Raw genomic sequence first — 19,230 nt, 5'->3', positions numbered from 1 at the left:
GTCTGCCTCCTGAAAACAAGGGCTACCTTTTCTGCTCATCCACTGTGCCAGGGTTTAACATCATCACCATCATCGGTAGAATTCAGAATAAATATATATGTTACTAGAGAAAATAGAGACTTTTTTCCTCAGATTTCTAATATTTGTGATTTACCAAGGTGGACAACATTAGGCCTCAGGCTTCCACAAGCAATTAAAGTCAGTAGGTCCTCTAGTAGACAAGAGCATGCGAGGTTACCTCTTTGCCATAAATAACAGTATAAGGCTTATGAGCCAGGGATCATAATGGATCTTTTCTGGCATGAGGTAACCATGCCAGAATACATGCATAATACTTGTGAGAGTGTAAATTTTTACCTTCTTCCGCATTTGCAGATAAACAGAGATCTCATTGTTCTTGACTTTGATTACTTATGTGGGGCACTGACTCTTGAAAACACCAGACACACATTAACTAAGTCATTAATCCACAGCAATCTTCTTCCCAGAAACCACGTCTTATTATTCTTTAATGGCTGACTAGACTCAGTCAGGAAGGATAATTGTCTTGCTCAAGGCCACAGAGGGAGTCTTGTGTCAGAACCGAATTAGAGTTGAGTGATTTGAGGCCTACAGGCTTGAATTTGGCCCATTAGGTCATGCCTGATGGGAAAAAACTTGCTTGACTCATATGGAGAGAGAGAGAGAGAGAGAGAGAGAGAGAGAGAGAGAGAGACAGAGACAGAGACAGAGACAGAGACAGAGACAGAGACAGAGACAGAGACAGACAGAGAGAGAGAGACAGAGAAAGAGACAGAGAGAGACAGAGAGACAGAGGAGAGAGAGATTCTTTGAGCATGAATACAGGCATTAGGATGGTGATGCTCATGTGTACAACAGAATTTTCCATGTTAAGATAGCATTCACAGATTGTGACATGCTTAAGCATTCTGAATCTTGTTTGCTTCCTTTCCCACGTCTTGGATTTGTTTAATAAAGAGCAATGCTAGATAATGAACAGTGGCTCAGCGCAGAAGCCTATCTCGTTTCTTCTCTATTTTTCTGTCTCCCAGGCTACCCCTGAGTTGCACTGCTCCTTCCTCAGCCTCGGATAGAGATGATGCCTCAAAAGAGCTTGTGTTGAGTTGTAGAATGTCACCAAAAGTTTTCCTTTCTCGGGGACCAGACTGAGCAGTTTCTAAGTTTGGCCAGCCTTCTTCATTCCTTCAATGAGCAGATGCTTGCTCTTTATAGACAGGTGCTTTAGCATAGAGGTCAACTGTAGAAGATCAGGAGATAAAACTGATGGAATTACTTCCTATCTGCATTCTAAATCTTTATGCTTACAAATAAACATGGTTCTCATCCTTCATCAAAGAAACCACTCTTTACATTACAAAAAGTCACAATGGATCAAAATACAGAGAACAACTCATTGTGGCCAGGTCCCAGTTGATACAAGTACAACCCAATTGTCACAACCCTCGAGGAAGAGCTCAAAAGAGGAGGACAGAAACACTGTAAGAGCCAGAGGACCAGGAAGTCTGCTGGGATATTGTGTCGTTTTATCCTAGAAATGACAATGAATTACACTCATGGTACCTCAACCATATAGCTGCCTAAAGAAGACTTAAGCAATGATACTATCAATAGGCATACTATTGAATAAAACAGCAATCTTACTGGGCCTCACCCCGAGATAAAGAACTATAGGCAAACATTGACTGGGGAGAGAGGAGAACTAGACATCCCCAGGGATTATCCCCCAATTGGTTATCCAGTACCAAGTGATCTGTCCTACAATCTAATACAGACAAGCAACAATAAATGAACTCAGCATGTTGTATTTACATATTCAGGCATATATTCATATATATGAAACAATAACAACAAAAGAAAAAGAGGCCATGAATTTGAGCAGGAGGAAAGAAGGATAAAAGGGAAGAGCTGGAGGAAGGCAGAGGAGAATTTTTTTCTAGATAGGTTTCTCTGTGTAGCTTTGACTGTCCTGGAACTTGCTCTGCAGACTAGGCTGGCTTCAAACTCACAGAGATCCACCTGTCTCTGGTCTCCTGAGTCCTGGAATTAAAGCCATGAGGCACCATCGCCAGCTGATGTAATTATATTTTAATTAATAAAATGGAATTAGAGTTCGGGTTCTGACTGGAAAGATTTCTCAGCAGTTAAGATCAGTGACTGTTCTCCCAGAGATCCTGAGTTCAATTCCAGGAACCACATGGTGACTCACAACCATCTGTGATGGTATTTGATGTTCTCCTCTGGTATGTCTGAAGACAGCTACAGTGTACTCATATACATAAAATAAATAATTCTTTAGAATTCTGGTTCTATGACTTCCTGACTAATGGTTTTGAGAAACTCCCTCAAACTTTCTGTTTCAATTTCCTAATCTGCTAAATAATAGCACTAAGTTATTGGATTTCCCAAGGCTGCTTACAATTGTGCTAGTCACAGTGGTAGAACTCAAGAGATTAGAAATCACCACCACCATATTCTTCATCACAGAAAGTATAGGAGAGAAGGGAAGCTATTTCTTCAAACCAGTCTTGTTGGTATTCACGTCTAGTTTTTTGGTTTTTTTTAAAAAAGATTTATTTATTTATTATATGTAAGTACACTGTAGCTGTCTTCAGACACTCCAGAAGAGGGTGTCAGATCTCGTTACGGATGGTTGTGAGCCACCACGTGGTTGCTGGGATTTGAACTCCAGACTATCGGAAGAGCAGTCGGGTGCTCTTACCCACTGAGCCATCTCACCAGCCCTCATGTCTAGTTTTAAGACTGATTTATTTTGAATAGCTGAGTGGAAACCAAATTTAAAACTCAAGAGCTGGGCCTAATGAGATGGCTCAGTGGGTAAATTGCTTGCCTCAGGAATCTAATGACAATGAGTTGGATTCTTGAAACCACAATATACACATGTGCCATGGCATATAGGCTTCCTCCACATCATGCTGCATATATATATATATATATATATATATATATATATATATATATATATATGTATATATATGTATATATATGCACACACACACATAATAGCTATAATATTTCAAGTGTCATTCATTGGTACAACATTTACTTAGCATTACTTGGCCCCAGACTCAATTTCTAGTACCTCACAAGTAAATAAAAATCAATTAATGAAACCAGGATGGTGCCATCCAGAGGAGTATATCTGAACAGGAGGGAACGCTGCTCAGAAAGAGATGTTCCAGTCTCTCTCACTGACTCATACCCTGACCTGGATAATCCTAGCCTCTTTCAGGGAACACTTCAACACCGACCTTCCATTTGGATGATTATCACATGCTGGAAGTTCTTCCTGGGAGAATCTTATGAATGCTATGATCCTAAGGAAGCAGGAGTCAACCTGGGTCTTAGGTTGGGAATGAGAAGCACATCAGCATCCCAGGAGTGCAGTTAACCATGTTGTTGAACTTGATTTGCGTAGGAACTCAAAGTAAAATAGGCAGTGATCACTGTGTTAAGTGACTACCTCATAGGCACACTGCTTATACACATAAAGCAATGTCATGTACTATGGTCTCAAACTTAGAGTGATAAAACTCTCGAGGAATTCACAATATAATGATTATAATTATATTGCAGAGGGAATGGAAAATGAAATCAAGAAACTCCAAAAAGTAAAATGTGCATTAAAAATGTAAGTGAAGATAAACTTCACAGAGTAACAGCAGAGTCCTAGAGGTTCACACGGAGAAAAAGAGAGCAAATACGAAGGATATATCTCCTAAGAAGTAGCAGGACAGTGTGAGCAGAGGGCACTCTTTGACTTGAAAGAGCCCATTAAAGATCTAGTCAAAATGGATAAAAACCTGACACTTTCAAACACTTCAGGAAAGTTCTCAAACATCAAAGATAAATAGGAGATCTTGAAAACTTTGAAATAGAGAACAATGGTGTTACCCACAAAGGAAGCTGCGAATTCATGAGTGACATTCAATCTAGAAATCCATACCCACTCAAATTATCCTGCAGGCATGAAAAAGAATAAAGGTATTTGGGGACTGCAAACACTCAGAACGTTTTCTTCCCATTTAGCTTTTCTCTTGATCGTTCTGTGTTCTAGAAACACCATGGCAGAAGGAAACTGAGAAACACATGTTGGACAGAAAGGCGTTTCTTCCCTTGGAGAAATAAGGAAATGATAACATGGGGTTTCTTGCATTAGGCATGAAAATACTTGTAGCAGTTTGTCTAAGCTCTGCTCCACAGTTACCTGGCAGCAGCCAAGTATCTTAGCTATACACTTTGTTCATTTACAATGTTCAGACATGATCAACAGATAATCCACGGAGAACCTAGCTGTGATAACAACTCATGGTATCAATAATCTAATGTGAAATAAAGGCTAAGAACATAACATTCAAGAGGTGTACAAGGGATGGGAGCAGATGAAGGAAAAGTCCTATTGTTACTTGTAAAATGTACTAAATGAGAGACACAGGCTTTAAACAAAATTTAAAATGTTCTTGGTGAACAAGAAACCAGACATAGACAAAGACATAGACATTGACGAAGACCAAGCCAGAGGACAAATATATGCAACTTTCTGAATGGTAACACCAAGACCTCAGTGAGGCCAGCAATGCCATAGCTCAACTCAATCTCAGACCCAGTGGTATTTTCGACATTACTGGAATTGCTTGATATTTTGAGATAGGGTCTTGCTAGCCTGAAGAACTATGCAATTCAAGCTTGTCTCAAAATGGCAGTCATTTTGCCTCAGCTTCCCAAGTGTTGGAGTTATAGGTATGCACCACTATGATTGGCTTTGGATTAATTTTCGTTTTTCTTTGGTAGTGCTAGAGATTGAACCCGGGGCCTCACATACTAGGCCAATGCTTTGTCACTGAGTTGTGTTTCCAGCCCCAGGAATTATTTTTCTTTCTTTCTTTCTTTCTTTCTTTCTTTCTTTCTTTCTTTCTTTCTTTCTTTCTTTCTTTCTTTCTTTCTTTCTTTCTTTCTTTCTTTCTTTCTTTCTTTCTTTCCGTCTCTATCTATGTATCTATCTATCTATGTATCTATCTATCTATGTATCTATCTATCAACCTATCTATCATTTATCCATCTAACTATCAATCTATCTATTTCTCTGTGTGTGTGTGTAACACAGAGAGAGAGAGAGAGAGAGAGAGAGAGAGACGAGGAGAGGGGAGGGGAGGGGAGGGGAGGGGAGGGGAGGGGAGGGGAGGGGAGGGGAGGGGAGAGGAGAGGAGAGGAGAGGAGAGGAGAGGAGAGGAGAGGAGAGGAGAGGAGAGGAAGGCAGAAGTGTGTCAGTCGGAGGATCTTGTGTTAGTTAGTTCTTTATTTTCACCATGTGGAACTAAGGACAACAGGTTTGGTGGGGATCACCTTTACCCATAAACCATCTCTTCGGCCTTGGATTTCTTAATCCCAAGACACACACTTCAGTGATTTTTCCTGCTTTCTAAGGAGAGGTACCCATGAACACTATATGATATAAACGTGTTGGCAGGTTTTATGTCAACTTGATATAGCTATAGTCATTGGAGAGGAGGGAGTCTCAGTTGACAAAATGCCTCCATAAGTTCCAGCTGTAGGCAAGGCTAAAAGGTATTTCCTTAATTAGTGATTGATTGGAGAGGACCCAGCCCTATGTGAGTGGGACTACACTGGTAGTATTGGATTCTCTAGGAAAGCAGGCTGAGTAAGCCATGGAGATCAAGGCAGTAAGCAGCACCCCTCCTTGGCCTCTGCATCAGTTTCTGCCTCCAGGTTCTTACCCCGACTTCCTTCAATGGTGGACTACCATATAGAAATGTAAGTGGAATAAACACTTTCTTCCCCAACTTGATTTTGGTTCTGGTGTTTCATTACAGCAATAAATAACCTTAACCAGGACAGAGGGGTTGCTTTGTAAAAGAATTCTGATTAAATATAAAGATACATGTGCATTCTCATGATGTCTTTCAAATTAACCCCATCCTGCTGTCAATGTCAAAATTTTTATTGTGTTAATTTTTCTTTTCCTCCACAAGAGATTCAAATTAAATACCACTGTATAAGTTTATAATCTTCTCATTTAATTTTTTTAAACAAAAATACCATTATCTCTATTGATCCTATACTGTGATAAAGATTCTTATTTTAATGGCTTTTAAACCAAGTGCCCCCCCAAAACCTGCTAGCAAACATTTTACCCACAAAGTCTGTTCAGGTGCACCCCCAAACGAGCCAGAAGAGGGTCAGCATGATCAAGAATCTTTGGACTAAGGCTCTCTGTAAAGGTCTCCCTGGCTAGGTCAGAGACACCCAGCTGTGTATACCAAAAATGTGTGAACATTCTGTAGGTGGGGTGGGTTGGTGTTCTTTTTCACTGAATGCTAATGGTTATCACCATAGCCAAGATTCAGCCTCTACCGACTTCTATCAATCCTGCCAAAGTCTTACACGTTCATTCTGTGCTCTACTCTTCACAGGGTCTTTTGGCTCCAGTTTTTATACAAACATTTCAAGGCTCAAATGGACAGAAAAACAACAAAGGTAAGGAGAAATGGGTGTATTCCCAGAAAGACATTTGCATGTTTGGAATATGATATAGCACAAGAATGTATCATTGTAGATTTTTTTCTAATAGTTTTAAACAAAAGAAGCCATGGTCAAAATTATAAAATGAATTGATTCTTTTGAATAAAATATAAACTTTTCGTTCCAGGATGAAGCTATTATATTGTTCAGTGAGACCTCAAAACGTATTAAATTAAGCATTATTAAAGACTTCTTAGAAATTTTAATGTATAGTTCTTGATAAAAATGGGAGAAATTAGGATCACATTTAAAAAATACAATTTTGTTGCTCTTATGATTGTCCACACTAATAAAAGTTCTCGGTAGTTTAACATTTTTCAACTCCAGGTCAAATATTCAACAGTATTCCTATCGAGGGACATACGCTCACACACACCTAAGAGGGCTTATCCAGGTACCCAGGTTAGCAGGAAGTTTTGCTTTCCTTGGCAAAGAACTATGGAATCAGATTAGCGTTTCAGAGACACACCGTTTTAAACAGAGACGACCAATAAGTAAACATGCTAACTTTCTTCTGCTAATTAGTGACGTGGCTTTAGGACATCTTTTCTATTTCCATGTAAACAAGCAATACGAAACTTTACCCAGCCATGTTTAGGTTATGAAAGAGCCCAGAATGCACAAATGAAGTCTCATCTGAAAGAGAACCCAGCCTTTCTTACACAGTTCTTTAGTTAATCAAGGCACTATGAGTTCTACAGTCTTAACGACGGGTTATTTTACAGTGCGCTCGCTCCAAGGTGCCAGGAAAGGGCGTGCACACAAACAGAGCTAAACAGAATCTATGCCAGTTACAGGGCAGGGTCCAAGCAGGAAGTTTCTAGGCACACTAGAGGAAAGCCCCGCTGCAGCCTTACCTTTGTGAGCCGCCGCTGCCTTCCTCTGAGCTGAAGTTGCTGCAGCCTGCACCTGCTGATACTCTGTCAAGTTTCCTTCGCTTCCAATTCTCTCTGTCTTGTCACCTCGGCTGGTTTTCTTCTGCTTGCTGCTTAAATCATCCTTCTTAGAGGACGGCAACTTAGCAGCTGCGTTTGTAAAGAAGGATCTAGCCGAGCGGGAGGATTTAGACATTTTAAACGACCGGGGAAAAAAAATCCAAAACCCCCAAACAAAAAAAGCCCAGCTCTAGAATGGTACCTGCTGGGGCAGCAAATTCTTGAGAGTCACTTCTCAACAGCCAGTGACAGTGTGTTCAGCTGAATAGGAAGTGTTAGGCTGGGCTGGGCCACTTGTTTTTTTGTTTGCTTTTTGTTTATTAAACAAAGGCATCCTGCAGCCACATCACCCCTTCACTGGATGCGTGGAATGGATGGATATGGGTTTCAAAGATGAAAGTGGCAGTTGTAATAGTAAATGCTCCAACTCCAGTGACCTGCAGATTCTGGGACAGGGAATGTGAAATATGCATACATGCACACTCTGGGAAGTCCCCAGCACGTTCAGACTAGACGCTGGACAGCCCAGAAATGGAAAATGAACGTAGCAGCCCCTCCCACTCAGGTACAATATGTGAAAATGAGCCAGATGCGAGGTTTGCAGATCTATGGTGCTTGTGCCCTGTTTAGTTTCCAGGCATGTGTTCAAGCAAATATTCCTGTGCCTTAGTACATTCCTAGATTATAATCCAAAAATGGACCTGCAATGGATACCCACCTACAGAAACACTTCTAGTGTTTACTGACTCTGAAGAGCACCGTGCAAAAGAGAGAAACCAGAAGACTGTATGTATTTTCCATGCCTCTTGGGGTTGCTATGCGGCACCAGGAAATGATGAGAGGGGAGCTGTAAGCCTGTATGAGGGAGTGTGGGGTGTGTGCATATGCATGTATATTTCCCCCTCTCTCTGTCTCTTTCTCTCTCTGTCTCTATCTGCCCCTGTCTCTCTGTTTCACTGTCTCTCTGTCTTTCTCTCTGTCTCTCTGTCTCTCTGCAAATCTGGGACTAGGTTATTTTACCCTTTACAGAGCCTGGAGTTACTTCTAGTGAATAGTTGTACTGCTTTCTGAAAGACGGATAGTAACATGTAACATGTGAAAAGAAGGAGTGTTCATGGGTTCGGTTTTCGTTAGGCAGAAACAGTTCTTTCAACTACGAACCATGCAGAGCCCGCTGGAAGCATGTAGCACCTTTCCAACTAAGGAGAACTTTTTTCCCTCTTTATTTCCCATGTCAGTGATTTTTTTACTATTTGAGGTAAAGCTGTTTTCAACCTCAGTTATTCTATGTTCCCTCAGGGATAAACTGCACAAATACTCTAAGAACTACAAAAGGTTCTAGGAATCTGTGATCATATAATGGCCCTTAGTGTGCAAATACCCTGATAAATGCATAGTGATTTAACACTTTTCAGGTGAGAATTAGAGGCCAGGGAGTGTATAAATTTTAGAAGCAACTTGGATAGTTATTACCTCTGAATTTTACACGTGGGCCTGGCCCAAAGAAACAAACATTTCCAGAATTTAGTTAATAAAGGTGGGGCAATATTGGCCTACCAGGAATGCCATTCAGATTGATTCAGTAACAAACCTGTCCTTCATCTGACAAATGGTAACAATTACCACACAACACACACACACACACACACACACACACACACACACACACACACATACACACACACACACACAACACACACACATACACACACACACACACACACACACACACACACACACACACACACACACACACTCATGTGTGTGCACACACTACCTCTTCACCCTATCCTTCCAAAAATTCCAACTTTAATGCCAAACCTAGCACAACCAAACAAGGCACCAGAGTTACAAACTTAAATCCCAACTCAGAGCGGAAGCTTCACAATGGGAACCCATTGGTGATTTCAGACCAATAAAACCCAGAGAAGCTTGATGAGAAGGGTAAGCTGAGAAGACGACGAGCCGACGAGCCAGTGCCTTTCCAAATCCCACTGCATCATCAAATCTATACCATCAAATTAGAATCGACCCCTTCACTTTTAAAACTCCTGTCCAAATCAGATAGGTTTTGCTGCAGCTGCACCAGGCTTCTTCATCTTTGCCAAAGCCATGTCTCTCTCCTCAAGCTGCCTCAGGCTCCTTCTTTCTAGAATCTTCTTAGCAGTCACTTTCATTTCAGGAATAAAATTGGCAAAGAAACTAACGTTGGACATACTATAGACTGCTAAGCACAGTGTATCAGAGCCTAGCAGGACTGTCTTTTATGAGCAGGTCTGGTTATCCCAGGTCCTGTCACCAGCTGAATAACTGCATTGAAGGCCCATCAACCAGGTTTCCAACTCAAAAGAGATGAGCACCAGCAATAGAGCTTGGTCCCACGTAGGTATAGACCTCGTGACTGTTGAGCCTGTGGCACCTGGTATTGCACTGGAGCCTGGCGAGCCAGTGAGGGATCCATGTCAGGAAAGAATTGTAACTGTACTCTGATGCCACTTAAAACAGGTGGTTTTCCTATCCAGTGGGTGAGACATTTGGCAGGACACATTGTATATGGGTATAACATACTTGTCTGCAACAGGGCCCAAGATAACCAGACCTGCTTATAAAAGACGGGAAAAAAAAAGCCAACAATGAAATTGTTATGAAATGGTCAACTGCAAGATGTGGGGACTATACCAGTATCCTCCAGAAAAACAACCAATGGGAGACATTTACATTGTATAAATATATATATATGAATATCTGTGTATATACAGAATATGCCTGTGTCTATGAATGTACATATAAAATACATGTTAATCATTCAAAGATACATACATATACATAATCATTTACATAGCACATTATGTTCAGCCAATAATCAGGCATCCAGTATGATATACATAATATATTAAATAATATGTATTAGAGATCCATATATCTAGTCAAGTATATATATGTGTATATATGTGTATATATATAAAATATACATGCATGCAGGTTAAACAGTACACACATGTGTACATTTATACAAAATATATACATATACAAAATATGAGCTTGGTGTTAGGATCCTGGGGTCATTGTTGCTGGTACAACCATCTCTAAGCCCTGTGTATTTTGCGATCCTGAGAGATTATAGAATTATCTGGAAGTCTCAAAATGGAACATTTCTGAGCTTTACCTTAGACCATTAGGTTAACAATTCAGGGAAGACCTGAGCTAGGTTTCTGGAAGCCCTCCCAAAGCAATTTCCAGGCATGTCTCTTACTCATGGGAGCTGGAGTTAAGCATCTTGGGGAGATGCTCTAGCCTGCATCCCTGTGTGAAGGTCCCCAAAGGACTGTTCCAGACCACAGATGCTGCAGCACCTTGGTTGATTAGTTTGTTTCTTCTGGATCTGCCCCTCACAGGCTGTGTGGTGAATCTGTCTGTGAACACCAAGCTCTCACCACTCCTCACGACACCCATTTGTTCTGTGGCCATGCTTAGTTTGAGCTGGGATACTGGTGGGAAACATTTCCCTGTCACTGAAAAGGCAGACTTGAATGTCTGTACTAACACTTGTGCATCTCTTTGAAGGAGGCTGGCTTATGCAGAAGGTCGAGGCCTGAAAGTGCCACCTGGTCCATTAGTTTCCCGCTCCACTCACTGGAAGTTTCCCAAGACGCTTTGTCTCTCAGAGCGTATCAAACCCTCAGGCATCTACATGGCGTGGGATATTTTTGTTTTAGACAAAGAAAAGAGAGCTGACCTAGAAGCATTTGCTTGGTCAGCTGGCACCAAATGTGCCTGAAACCACCACATACAAGGAACACAGAATATGAGAGGTTTGACTCACTTAAAAAAATAGAAATAAAAAACTTTATTCGTAAAAATGCCGAAAATGGTTGGCAAAATGCATATGCTATTAGGAATAATTGTGTGAATTTAAAATAAAGAATAATTAATAATAGAGGCCAGAGACTGAGAAGTTTCCTCATGAGCTTCCTAGCATTCAAGCAAAAAGGGAAAGGGGGCAGTTAGTTTGTAGAGTCACTGGTATTTTATCATCATAGTCTAAAGATAACAAAACTATCACTGGATAACAAAAAGTCTTGAACCAACCATGAGGGACCCCAGGGTGTAGAAGAGCTTCACAGAACAAACACTGTCACATTCCAGACACCGTCACACTCCTGTGGACTTGTTCTGGAGACACTGCTTAAATCTACCACGACAATTTCTCTTCTACCGCCAAGAGGTAACCAACCTACCATCTGCTCTGGATACTGTGGTCCAATCCCTTAAAGACTCCGTCAAGTCTGCACATGCCAGGGACAACCTCTGTTCTCAGGCCCTCTGGTCTCCAAATGTCACTATCATCACTTCAGCAAAGTAGGGTTCTCCTCTTTTGCAATACCAAGTTTATTCAAACTCATCACTACTAGTCTTGTTTGCATGAGAACATCTTCCCAAGCTACTTTTATCATTATTGGTATTGAATTTTGGCTTATTTTGAGACAGGGAAGTATTAATATAGCAAGCTGACAGGAACACCCAAGCCTGCTTCTTCTCCTGAGTTAAAATTATAAACATGTGTCATCCATCACACCAAGCTACTATTGAACGGGCACTGCCTTCCCTTCCTTCCCTCAGACCAATGTGTACCTCGAGTTTTTCATAACTCCATGTCCCAGGCCCACACACTACCTTGGGGATTTCTTTGCTTTGATATTATTCCTCATGAATACAGAGGATATTATGGACTCAGGACTGTACCTTGAGTAAATATGATAACTGCTCCCATTAAGTTTCTTCTGGGCCTCTGACCTCTGTGGAAGCTCCTGGATTAAGTCTGGGCAACGGCATGTATGATAGGTTCTGGTCTCAAGCCCTCCTCAGAGCCACTCTATGCCTACCTGCTCTAGTCTGTTTTCCAGATCCTGACGGCACAAGTTATCATAATTGGTTGTTCATTCTGTTTGCTTATTTCCATGTTTACTGGTCTGTCACCTAGCTACCTTAAATTCCTCTGATTGACTTCCAGTAAACTTTCTCTGATTCTAAACACGGAAGTTAAGATCATTTATAAAAGGGTACTGAGAATGGACATAGGACACCTGTCCCGTCACAGCAGTGACCTGGGAAGTGTTGTCTATCTTGAATACTGGTTGACAGTTCCAGTGTCCACATAGAACATGGTTTGTGTCAAATGAACACAGGAGCTCCTGTCTGGAAGAAAACCTCTATGCACAGGCAAATGGCAGAACAGCCATGTAGAGGACAGCTTCCCATCCATGGGGGACAAAGGGTTGCTGTGCTCCCCAGGCAGCACAGGAATCACACATGGGACTCTCCAGGGCTTCTGGGCCATTACCTTCCCTGGCCTCCTGACCTTGTTTGCTGAGTAGCTGTCAGAAGAAACAGATTTGCAGCATTTGACAAAGCTCATCCTATCAGAAGAGCATGCAGACCTGTCATGCAGCCCTTCAGAAGGCGTTTCGGCTCAGACCTGGATCACCTGGAAGCATTCTCTGTCATATATCATGGCATTGTTTCAACATTCAAGTGAGTTAATGAATATGAAGATACCTTTAAAGTTATAAAATGTCAATTTTACAACAAATCAAAGGGCATAATTATAATGATTATAAAACCATTTTGCTATTTTCTCCTGGACTAATGTCAGTTTTTCCATTAGCGAAACATAATGTAGCAAGACTCAGCAATTTTTTTTCTTTTTCTTTTTCATGTTAAGCATATTGATTTATTTTAGATTATACAATTTTTTTCCTCACTGAAAATCTGATGTCAAAAACATACATTTTAAAATTTTACACATTTCTGAAATCAGTGTGATACTTAAAATTAAAACATATATTCCTATATTTTAATACCTCTAAGTACAAGTATCCAGTTGTAATTTATTACATAAACCTTCATGTTAAAATCAAGTAAAGAAGTCATTCCCTGTAACATTCCTTCCTACCTGTACTCATTCATTTATTCATCTATACTTTTGAGATAGGGTCATGTTATATATGCTATGGTTTGTCTTGAATTTTTTTCCTTTGATTTAAGTTTTATTGCATTATGGTGAGAAAAGATACATAATTTCAATTTATCTGAATTTGTTAACATTTAAAAATTTATTTTGAATAAATAGACTTACATCACATTCTTCTTTCCCTTTCATAACCCAACTCCTCCCAGAGAGCATCACCTTCAAACCTGCAATATCTTTCGTTTTTATCATATTCTTTAAAATTTATACAAATATTGTCACAAACAAAAGTTGTTTGATATAAAACAATCAATTGAACAGTCTTATGTAAATATTTGTCTACAGCAATACTGAAAATACATACATTTTCTCAATATAAATTTTAAATAACTCAAAATATATTAATTGTATAATATTTTAAAATAACATATCACTATTAGTTTTTTTAATGAACATAAATAGATAAAGTCTGTTTGTTTGTTTTTTTTGTTTTTTAGTAGAGTTTAAAATCAGTTTTTAGACATTGGAGTTCATTGTAATAAGGCTGTATTTCAATGTCCCTCACATCACCAAAGGATTTTTACCTCCATAGTAGATAAGCTAAAAATTGACAGTTCTGCTGTGCCAAGGAATGAATTGTAGGCATGATTTTTGGATACAGATTTCCTGCTATGGTCAAAGCTATTTGACTTGAGTGATTGTTGTCATTCTCAGCCCGCAGGGAACAGGTTACATTCATTTAAGAAATGGTGTGTGTATTAAGATGGTCTATCCATGAAGTCATTCATCAACTGTTTCAATGAAAAATGGTTCTGCGTGGAGGGTGGCACAGACATTAGGTAAAGGTAAGATTCTGGTTCAATGGCTGTGATGATTTTGAAAAGTATTCATCTCATAATAAGAGTAACTTATAAAGTACTCTTCTTCAAAATTGATAAAATAATTATAAAAGACAAGCAAAGCCTTCAGTCTCACTCTTTGCTGTTCTCTTTACAAGCCACCTCCCAAATTAATTGTCTACATTTCTTTTGGCTGTATAAATAATTTTGAAATATGTAAGCTGTTCTGAAAGCCATAGTATAGTGTAAAAACATCAAATAAACAATACTACTAATAGAGAGGCTGAGATGGGAGAAGCATGATTTCAAGACCATTATGTGGCACACAGCAAGACTCTGTCATATACAAACAAGCAGAAAGTGTTTATGGATTGTACAATATTTGACCTATTTCTCCCATTACCAAATTAGAGAGACCAAGGAACGACAGCTGACAAATTTCCAATTCCTCATATTTTAAATTTTCAATTGATTAGAGAATGTTGGTAATATTAATTTTCATATTAAGAGACATTAAGGAAAAAGTGATTGTTAATTCCTGTTAATTTATCTTGTCAGAGGTGGAATTATGTTTGTGTGGGTTTGTTGAAAGATTACTTTCTTGCTTCTTCTAGGGTTTCACACCTTGTGTTGGTGTGTTCCATCTATTATCCTTTCTAGGGCTGGATTTGTGGAAAGATATTGTGTAAATTTGGTTTTGTCATGGAATATCTTGTTTTCTTTATCTATGGTAATTGGGAGTTTTTCTGGGTATAGTAGCCTGAGCTGGCATTTGTATTCTATTAGGGTCTGTATGACATCTGCCCAGGATCTTCTAGCTTTTATAGTCTTTAGGGAGAAGTCTGGTCTAATTCTGATAGGTCTGCCTTTATATGTCACTTGACCTTTTTCCCTTATTGATTTAAAATTTTTTTCTTTGTTTTGTGCATTTGGTGTTTTGATTATTATGTGACAGGAGGAATTTCTTTTCTGGTTGAGTCTATTTGGAGTTTTGTAGGCTTCTTGTATGTTCATGGGCATCTCTTTAGGTTAGGGAAGTTTTCTTCTACAATTTTGTGGAAAATATTTACTGGCCCTTTAAGTTGGGAATCTTCACTCTCTTCTATATCTACTATCCTTAAGTTTTGTCTTCTCATTGTGTCCTGGATTTCCTGGATGTTTTGGATTAGGAGCTTTTTGCTTTCTGCGTTTTCTTTCACTGTGGTGTCAATGTTTTCTATGGTATCTTATGCACCTGAGATTCTCTCTTTTATCTCTTGTATTTTGTTGGTGATGCTTGCATCTATGACTCCTGATCTCTTTCCTAGGTTTTCTGTCTCCCTTTGTGATTTCTTTATTGTTTCTAGTTCCATGTCTAGATCCTGGATGGTTTTGTTACTTTCCTTCACATGTTTGATGGTGTTTTCCTGTACCTTTTTTTTCTTGGATATTTTCTTTATTTCCATTTCAAATGTTATCCCCTTTCCTGGATAACATTTGAAATGGATCCCTTTTCCCTCCAAAAAAACACCCTACCCCTACTCACCAACCCACCCACTCCTGCTTTCTGGCCCCAGCATTCCCCCCCCCCCCCACTGGGGTATACAGCCTTCACAGGGCCTCTCTTCCCCTTGATGTCTAACTAGGTCATCCTTTACTGCATATGTAGCTGGAGCCATGAGTCCCATCATGTGTGCTCTTTGGTTGGTGGTTTATTCCCTGGGAGCTCTGGGGTGTACTGTCTAGTTCATATTGTTGTCCCTCCTATGGGGCTGCAATCCCCTTCAGTTCCTTGGGTCCTTCCTCTAGCTGTTTCATTGGGGACCCTATGCTCAGTCCAAGGGATGGCTGTAAGCATCCCTTTGTATTTGTGAGGCATTGGCAAAGACTCTCAGGAGAGAGCTATATCAGTCCTCTGTCAGCAAGCACGTGTTGGCATCCACAAGAATATCTGGGTTTGGTGATTGTAAATGGGATAGATCCCCAGGTGAGTCAGTCTCTAGATGGCCATTTCTTCAGTCTCTATTCCACACGTTGTCTCTGTAACTCTTTCCATGGGTGTATTCACACTACAGTCTTCCTTCTTCTTGAGTTTCATGTGTTTTGAGAATTATATTTTGGGTATTCCGAGCTTCTGAGCTTCAGGGCTAATATCCACTTATCAGTGAGTGCATATCACATGTGTTCTTTTGTGATTGGGTTACCTCACTCAGGATGATATCCCCCAGATCCCCTACTAATTCCCTACTAATTTCATAAATTCTTTGTTTTTAATAGCTGAGTAGCACTCTACTGTATAAATGTACCACATTTTCTGTATCCATATCTCTGTTGAGGGACATCTGGGTTCTTTCCAGCTTCTAGCTATTATAAATGAGGCTGCATGGACATAATGGAGCATCTTCTGGGTATATGCCCAGGAGGGGTATTGCTGGGTCCTCAGGCGGTACTATGTCCAATTTTCTGAGGAACCACCAAACGAATTTCCAGAGTGGTTGTTCCAGCTTGCAATCCCTCCAGCAATGGAGGAGTGTTCTCCACATCCTCTCCAGCATCTGCTATCACCTAAATTTTTGGTATTAGCCATTCTGACTGGTGTGAGGTGGAATCTTAGGGTTGTTTGGATTTGTATTTCCCTGATGACTAAGGATGTTGAACATTTTTTTAAAGTGCTTTTTAGCCATTCGGTATTCCTCAGATGAGAATTCTTTGTTTAGCTCTGTACCCCATTTTTTAATAGGGTTATTTGATTTTCTGGAGTCTAACTTTTTGAGTTCTTTGTATATATTGGATATTAGCCCTCTATCAAATGTAGAATTGGTGAAGATCTTTCCCCAATCCGTTGGTGACCTTTTTGTCTTACTGACAGTTTCCTTTGCCTTACAGAAGCTTTGCAATTTTATGAGGTCCCATTTGTCGATTCCTGATCTTATAGCATAAGCCATTGCAGTTCTGTTCAGGAATTTTTCCCCTGTGCCCATATCTTTAAGGTTCTTCCCCATTTTCTCTTCTATAAGTTTTGGTGTATCTCATTTTATGTGAAGGTCCTTGATCCACTTGGACTTGAGCTTTGTACAAGGAGATAAGAATGGATCAATTCAAGTTCTTCTACATGATAACCACCAGTTTTGCCAGCACCATTTGTTGAAAATGCTGTCTTTTTTCCACTGGATGGTTTTAGCTCCCTTGTCAAAGATCAAGTGACCATAGGTGTGTGGATTCATTTCTGGGTCTTCAATTCTATTCCATTGATCTACCTGCCTGTCACTGTACCAATACCATGCAGTTTTTATCACAATTGCTCTGTAGTACAGCTTTAGGTCAAGGACAGTAATTCCACCAGAAGTTCTTTTATTGTTGAGAGTAGTTTTTGCTATCCTGGGTTTTTTGTTATTCCAAATGAATCTGCAAATTGTTCTTTCTAAATCTTTGAAAAGTTGAGTTGAGATTTTGATGAGGATTGCATTGAATAGGTAGATAGCTTTTGGCAAAATGGCAATTTTTACTATATTAATCCTGTCCATCCATGAATATGGGAGTTCTTTCTGTCTCCTGAGATCTTTGATTTCTTTCTTCAGAGACGTGAAGTTCTTTTCTTACAGATCTTCCACTTCCTTAGTTAGATTCACACAAAGATATTTTATATTATTTTTGAGTATTGTGAAGGGTGTTATTTCTCTAATTTCTCTCTCAGCCTGTTTATCCTTTGTCTAGAGGAAGGCCACTGATTTGTTTGATTTAATTTTATTTCCAGCCACTTTGCTGAAGTTGTTTATCAGGTTTAGGAGTTCTTTGGTGGAATTTTTCGGGTCACTTATATATACTATCATATCATCTGCAAATTGTGATATTTTGACTTCTTCCTTTCCAGCTTGTATCCCTTTGATCTCCTTTTGTTGTCTAATTGCTCTGGCTAGGACTTCAATCACTATATTGAATAGGTAGGGAGAGAGTGGGCAGCCTTGCTGAGTCCCTGATTTTAGTGGAATTGCTTCAAGGTTCTCTCCATTTATTTTGATGTTGGCTACTGGTTTGCTGTATATTGCTTTTACTATGTTTAGGTATGGGCCTTGAATTTCTGATCTTTCCAAGAATTTTATCATGAATGTGTATTGGATTTTGTCAAATACTTTCTCAGCACCTAATAAGATGATCATGTGGTTTTTGTCTTTGAGTTTGTTTATATTTTTTTATGTTGATGGATTTCCATATATTGAACCATCTCTGCATCCCTGGGATGAAGCCTACTTGATCATGATGGATGATAACTTTGATGTGTTCTTGGATTCGGTTTGTGAGAATGTCATTGAGTATTTTTGTATCGATATTCATTAGGGAAATTGGTCTGAAGTTCTCTTTCTTTTTTGGGTCTTTGTGTGGTTCAGATATCAGAGTAATTGTGGCTTTACAGAACGAGTTGGGTAAAGTGCCTTCTGTTTCTATTTTGTGGATTATTTTGAGGACTATTGGAATTTGGTCCTCTTTGAAGGTCTGATAGAACTCTGCACTAAACCTATCTGCTCCTGGGCTTTTTTGGTTGGGTGTCTACTGATGACTGTTTCTGTTTCTTTAGGCAATATGGGACTGTCTAGATCATTAATCTGACCCTGATTTAACTTTGGTACCTGGTATTTGTCTAGAAATTGTTTATTTCATCCAGGTTTTCCAGTATTGTTGAATAAAGGCTTTTGTAGTAGGATCTAATGATTTTTTTTGGATTTCCTCAGGTTCTGTTGTTATGTCTCCTTTTTCATTTCTGATTTTATTAATTAGGATACTGTCCCTGTGCCCTCTAGTTAGTCTGGCTAAGGGTTTGTCTATCTTGTTGATTTTCTCAAAGAACCAGCTCCTGGTTTGGTTGATTCTTTGCATAGTTCTTTTTCTTTCTATTTGATTGATTTCAGCCCTGAGTTTGATTATTTCCTTCTGT

General features: G+C 39.6%; 1 protein-coding gene and 1 long non-coding RNA gene across 13 annotated transcripts in view; one reads left to right on the top strand and one right to left on the bottom strand.

Annotated features, from left to right (window-relative positions):
* Etl4 (enhancer trap locus 4) overlaps window positions 1-19,230 on the bottom strand; it is a 900,329-nt gene that overhangs the window by 462,990 nt on the left and 418,109 nt on the right. For 9 of the 10 annotated variants that reach the window (XM_006497408.4, XM_006497426.3, XM_006497414.3 and 6 more), the window contains one exon: window positions 7,437-7,624. The exons of the other annotated variant lie outside the window; for it this stretch is intronic. In XM_006497408.4, the coding sequence (XP_006497471.1) occupies window positions 7,437-7,624 (188 nt within the window). The remainder of the gene's footprint in view (window positions 1-7,436; window positions 7,625-19,230) is intronic. 10 annotated transcript variants of the gene reach the window in all.
* The window catches only part of Gm17171, a 34,786-nt gene continuing 29,842 nt past the window's right edge, over window positions 14,287-19,230 (top strand). For all 3 annotated transcript variants that reach the window (XR_003953996.1, XR_003953995.1, XR_003953994.1), the window contains exon 1: window positions 14,287-14,327. This is a non-coding gene — a long non-coding RNA (predicted gene 17171). The remainder of the gene's footprint in view (window positions 14,328-19,230) is intronic.

Source organism: Mus musculus, chromosome 2 (genome assembly GCF_000001635.26).
Source record: "Mus musculus strain C57BL/6J chromosome 2, GRCm38.p6 C57BL/6J".
NCBI classification, from domain to species: Eukaryota; Metazoa; Chordata; class Mammalia; order Rodentia; family Muridae; genus Mus; species Mus musculus.
The sequence above is the reverse complement of the archived record's forward strand: the minus strand, read 5'-3'. Positions and strand labels throughout refer to the sequence as shown.